The sequence below is a fragment of the Volvox carteri genome (assembly GCF_000143455.1).
Source record: "Volvox carteri f. nagariensis unplaced genomic scaffold VOLCAscaffold_49, whole genome shotgun sequence".
Lineage (NCBI taxonomy): Eukaryota > Viridiplantae > Chlorophyta > Chlorophyceae > Chlamydomonadales > Volvocaceae > Volvox > Volvox carteri.
In genome coordinates, this window is record NW_003307592.1 from 313,502 (window position 1) to 319,428 (window position 5,927).

General features: G+C 57.7%; 1 protein-coding gene across 1 annotated transcript in view; it reads left to right on the forward strand.

Moving 5' to 3' along the window:
* Positions 1-5,382, forward strand: part of VOLCADRAFT_106693 (uncharacterized protein) — a gene marked incomplete at both ends in the record, with an annotated part of 10,398 nt that extends 5,016 nt beyond the window's left edge. The window contains 7 exons of the mRNA XM_002955124.1: positions 71-118; positions 622-680; positions 1,295-1,485; positions 2,364-2,532; positions 3,629-3,745; positions 4,267-4,478; positions 5,193-5,382. Of these exons, the coding sequence (XP_002955170.1) occupies positions 71-118; positions 622-680; positions 1,295-1,485; positions 2,364-2,532; positions 3,629-3,745; positions 4,267-4,478; positions 5,193-5,382 (986 nt within the window). The remainder of the gene's footprint in view (positions 1-70; positions 119-621; positions 681-1,294; positions 1,486-2,363; positions 2,533-3,628; positions 3,746-4,266; positions 4,479-5,192) is intronic.
* Positions 5,383-5,927: the final 545 nt, after the last annotated feature.

Sequence of the window (5,927 nt, forward strand, 5' to 3'; positions counted from 1 at the left end):
CCCCACCCCCCTCTTCCAGGCGCCATCTTGTGGGGTCTGGCCTCCATCCTCCTGGTCACCCCCGTCGCAGCCCCCGTGGCGGGGGCACTGCCGCTACAGCCGCCGGGACTGGCCCTGGGTGGGTGGTTGGGCGGTTGGGTAGTTGGGTAGTTAGTGTGTGTGGGAGGGGGAGGGGGAGGGGCCAGTAAGGGTTAGAGTGGGTGGAAAGCCCCTCCTGGTTTTGTGGGGATTGAGATGGGGGAATTGGGCGGAGAAGGTAAATGGGGGGGGGAAAGATGGCGGTTGTTGGGGGTTGTCCCTAACTGTCCCTAACGGCATTTACGACAAGAGGGCATCTGCGGTTGAACCAGACAGCGTCGTTTGACGTGCCGCGGGCCGGATGATCACAAGTTGTTGTCGGCTGTCAGTTGTCAGTTGTCGGATTCAATAATCCAGCTGGCGTCACCGTCGGCCGTCGCCGTCGCCGCCACTGCCACCGCCACTGTCGGGGGGTGGGGGGGGTCGACATCCGCCGCGGCTGTAGCACCCGACGCCGCCGCGGCTGCTCGCTATGCGCCAGCTGCTCTGTGCTGTGCCTGTGCCTGCTAACCGTATTTCCGTATTATGTTGCCGTACACACAGGTCTGTTGGTGTTCGCCTGCATGCCCACCACGCTCTCAAGCGGCGTTGCACTAACCCAGGTGTGTACGACAGCTCACATCACACGCCTGCCTGGATCGTCGTACACATCATAACGGCGGCGCGCCTCTCTCCAAAATTCCCCCATGCCGCACCCAGATGTTGCTCCCTCTGGCCCTCTGGTAAAGCTCAATCCCGCGGCCGCCGCCGCCGCCGCCACCGCGGCCTCCGGCGGCGCTGCCGTACAGTACCTTTTCGGAGCCTCAGCATTATAAAGCATACATAAACCTATACCATGTTAATCCAGCTCAAAGTCAGTCCAGAACTAAACCCTCCCTGGAGTTCTGCTGCAGCTTTCTCCTTCCCGAGCTCTCGTCCCCGGACTCCGCTTTTCAAACCTCCCCGCCCCGGCCGCCCTGCTTAGGTCCCCTCCCTGCTCAACCCCTTCCCTGCTCTTTCTTTCTCCCTCCTCTATTTTCCTACTCTTCCCTTCCTTTCTCTTTTCAGTCCGTTCCCTCTTTCCATCTCTCTCTTCCCCCCTCCTCCCCCTCCTTTCGGTCAGTTCTACGTTTCATACACTCTTGCCCTGGCAGCAGCTTCAATCGTGTGTGGTTCGTCTTTCCCCCCCTTTCCTCCCCCCCCCCCGGCCCGCGCTCCCCAACCTGTTGGTCCAAAGGTCCTCGGCGGCAACACGGCCCTGGCGCTACTCCTCACCATCTCAACCAACATGGCCTCAGTCTTCACATTGCCCTTCGTGCTACCCTGGGCGATGAAGGTGGCCACGGGGGGGAAACGCAGGGTTTTACGAGGGGGGAATGGGGGTAGAAGGGGAGGGAGGGAGGGAAGGGTTGCCGGTGTAAAAGGGAGGTGAGCCGCCGTAGGATTTCGGACTTGATCCGTCCAAGCGGATGACGGGTGACGGCCGCAATGTCAGCGTGAGGACTGGGGTAAGGGGGGGGTTAAGGGGGGGAGGGGGGCTAAGAAGATGCAGCTGGCTCTGCTGAGGAGGGGGGGGGAGTGTGGGGTATTGAGAGGAGGCACATGTACGGCGACAGGAGGCCCATGGCGCTCGTTGGGTTCGGGCAGAACGGAGTAATCGTTTGTTAGTGCCTGAAATTGAAATCCTCCTTTCGCCCACCTCGCCCGCCTCTCTCCGCTTTGCATCTTTCCCCTCACCTCCCCTCGCCTCCCCTCACCTCCCCTCACCTCCCCTCACCTCCCCTCACCCCCCCTCACCTCACCTCACCTCACCTCACCTCACCTCACCTCACCTCACCTCACCTCACCTCACCTCACCTCACCTCACCTCACCTCACCTCACCTCACCTCACCTCACCTCACCTCACCTCACCTCACCTCACCTCACCTCACCTCACCTCACCTCACCTCACCTCACCTCACCTCACCTCACCTCACCTCACCTCACCTCACCTCACCTCACCTCACCTCACCTCACCTCACCTCACCCCCCCTCACCTCCCCTCGCCATGAGAGACGACTCAGATGGGCGACTACCTGGCGTCGCGCTTGGTTGGACACCATGTGTAGGCGCACGTCCAGCGATGACATGCGTGGATACTTAAGTGCCTGGATATCATCGCTGGACGTGCGTGGGGTGGATACTAAGCACCCGGACATCGTGTTATATGCGTATCGCATCAGCATGTCTCGCGTTCTCATCCTTCCGGCTGCTTTCCCCATCCCCAAACTGGTTTGCGCCTGCACATGCACCTTGCCGGTGACAGGCATCTGCAGCCTTGGGCGGCTTCGGCGCCTGCAGCGGCGGCGGTGCTGGCGTGGGGGCCAGCGGAGGTTTGGTCGTACAACTGGATCCTGTACCGTTGCTGCTCCAGCTGGTTCAGTGTATTTTGGTTCCCGCTTGCATCGGAGCCGGAGTGCGCGGTGTTCTGCCAGGTGACTGTTGCAGCTGGGGACGTGGCGGTGTGTTGGATAATGATGGTAATGGTAATAGTGCTCCCTTGAGCCCCCACGGCTTTTTGGACTAAAATGCGTGTGCAACTCGTGCCTCGTTGACCCAAGAATCTAGTCACGCCTGAGGCAGACAACTTACTTTTCATTTTATCCCTTTCCGAGCAAAAAGTGATAAATTTCGTCCGCGTATTTCCTGCGTGTCTCATCATCTAGGTCTTCGCCGCTGGGTGGATTCGAACCGGCGCACTCTGAGTGTCGTCAGCGGAGCTCTGCTGTCTCTGGTTCCCTGGATGCAGGTAGTTCTGATGTAATGCAGCAAAGAAGATTGCTTTCGGAAAGCAAGAAGAGGGGAGAAGAGGAGAACCGAAAAAACGAAAGAAAATGGGGGCTTCGTGAGGGGGCTTCTGGACTCTTCATCATCCAACATACAAAAACAAAAAGACAGAAATGATAACAACATGAATCCAAACGCGAGCGGCAGGCTCGGGGAGTAACGCCAGAGAATTAGGAGAATGCCTTAAAATGGAATAGGATTAGGAATTTTGTGTCGTTGGGCGAGCTCGGGAATGTGGGAAAGGGGAAGGTGACCAAATCCGAGGAAACCCCGGCCCAGGCGCTACTGTTAAGGGCGGGGTTTTTGGGCGACAGAAGCTGAAGCAGGTATCTGTACGTGAAGGTGAAGAGGAACCTGTGCAGCGTCCGGGGGAAACCAGTACCCGTCGCACGTGCCACTGAAAGACTTCCGGTTCCTTGCTTCCGACGCGTCCGTGCCTTTGTCGTGTGTTCCGACTCGTCTTGCTGTTGTTCCTTGCGCCGAGACCAAGGGACTTTCCGCTGACTATTTAGCACTCACGGGAGGACCCATCAACACACAGACACAAACAGGGGACATGCGAACGAGGGGCCGCGTTATTATTTTTGAGGTTTGCAGGAAGCGTATCTACACACGCGCGCGCGCGGTGCGCGTGTGTGCGCACTCGCACGCAATCATAGGAACGCAACGGCCGCGCGCGTTATCCCGCGCAACTACTCGCTTTTTCCTCGGGCTCCGCCCCCTGGTTGGTCATCGTTCCCAAAGGTCAGCAAGGCGCTATCTCAAGGTGTGGTTGTGGCCCCCGGGGCCCTGGCGGCGGCGGTGAGCAGCTCCCTCGTGCTGCATGCGGCGTACCTGGCACTGAATGCGACAGCAGCGCAGGTGCGTGTGTGTGTGTGTGTACGTGTGTGTGTGTGTGCAGATGTCGGATGGGGAGCAACGGGGGGAAGAGCTCAGCGAAGAAGGGGGTGGGAAGCTCGGGAAGCTCGGCTTTGATGGGCATGGAGGGCAAGAAGCGGGGTCCTCCCTGACACATCGAAAGGTTTGAAACGAGACGAGGACAACGACAAGGACAAGAGTGCACGTGGTAGTGTGTGGGTGGCGTGTGCTGCCCCGCTGGTTGCTGGTTGGTACTTGTGCGGGAGGCTTTACACTCGCGAATGCTGGGTATGGTGCTCCTTCCTCTTTCGCTCCTGCTGCTGCTGCTGCTGTATCTGTTACGCAGCTTCTTTTTCCCATCCACCTGGCCTCCTAATAAAATCCAGTCCTCCTCTTCTCCGTCCTCCTGTTCCTTTCTGTCTCGCTTTTCCGCCAACATGCTAAGCACGGCAGGCGAAACCACCAAACTTCGGAAATCTCAAAAATCTCATTGACCGCAAACCTTGCAACTATGATCTGTCCAGGTGTTTCAACTGGGTGGTTCTGACCCACGGGTCGCTGCTCCCACGCGACGTGCGGTGGTGGTAGTGGCCAGCCAGAAGACGCTTCCCGTGGCGATGGCGGTGCTGGGGCGGCTGGGGCCCGTGGTGGGGGCGGAGGCGGCTGGCTGTGCGGCCGTGACGGCTGTGTTCAGCCACCTAGCTCAGACATGTGTTGACTTTTGGCTAGTGTCGAGGTGCGAGTGGGAAAAACGCGAATGTAAAAACGTGATATATATGTATATATATGTATATGTATATGTATATATATGTATATATATACATATATATAAATTTGCGATGGATTCCAGCTATATATATACATATATATACATATATATATAGCTGGCCAGCTATATATATACATATATATACATATATATATATATATATATAGCTGGAATCCATTGCAAATTTATATGCGGGAGTTGCTCGGTGGAAAGGAATTTTGTTTACTTCCTTTCCCGCATGCCTCCCGTCCGCCGCCCTTGTCCCCTTCCCTTGATGCTCCCATAAGTCCCCCAGCTTCCTCTACCCCGCTCCACTCGCCCCGCCACACCGTGCTGTGTCTTTTACTTTTTGGTTTTGACCTGCCAGCCTCCTCCCCCTTCCCGCTTCCCTTTCCCCGCTGCCTTGCCTTGATCTGCCATGGTTGACTTAACTCGACCCCGCCACCGCCGCACTGTTGTGAATGTCACCACAACTATAACCACTGCCGTCGTCACTGGCGCCGTCGCCACCGCGCCACGGACATCATCGCCATCGCGACTTCCGCTGGTTTATTACCGTACACTGACGCTACTGACGCTACCGCCGTGTCCGGTACACTGATCGTCGTCAACTGCCGCTTCTGCCCACCTGCAACCGCCGCCGCCACCGACCGCGGTGTTGGGGGTGTTTTATGTCCCCAGGTGGCTGGACCGCATCAGAAGACGCGAAAACCAGCTGGCAGCGACAAGGCAACTGGGATCTGCAGCCACGGGGCTCGACGGCTGTGCCACGGGGCTCGACGGCAGCAGCTGCAGTGGCGGCGTCAGGGGTGTCAATGGCGATGATGGCGATGGTCCCGCGGCGTTCCGACTGCAGCCAGGAGCTGGTTGAGATCTTGGGGCTGTGGGCCTGCACGGCTGTACGGCTGTACGGCTGAGCTGTTGATGGTATAGGACTGCTAGGCGGGCCCGATGGGACTACTTACCCTCCCTGTTTCCGAAAGCTAGGGACGGCGGCTTCAGGTTGAAAGTTTCTGGCGCTGACTCGTTGGAATTGGACTCGCTTTTGTCTCAATCAGCAAATGCATTGGAAGGGTTGTGGCGTGCGGCACTTGGAGCCGAATTTTAGTAGGGTTAAGGGACGTCCCGCACCGCCGGCGGCAGCGGTGCGGGCTTATCAATTCTACGGCTGGGGTTCCTTTGCTTCTTTTGGGGCTGCTGGTAACGATTGGTAGTTGCTATAAATAACATGTTTTCTCTGGGCCAAGAGAGGCCTGGAGCACCCCATGGCGCAGTCCACGAATTGGCATCCATCGAATTAGAATACCTGACCGCTTACTTTCCTATGAGAACTTGTTGGGCAGCATATGTGTTCCTTGGATAAGGGGCCAGGAGCAGCGGTCGCAGGCCTCGCAGCCACGACCAAGTCCTAATAAG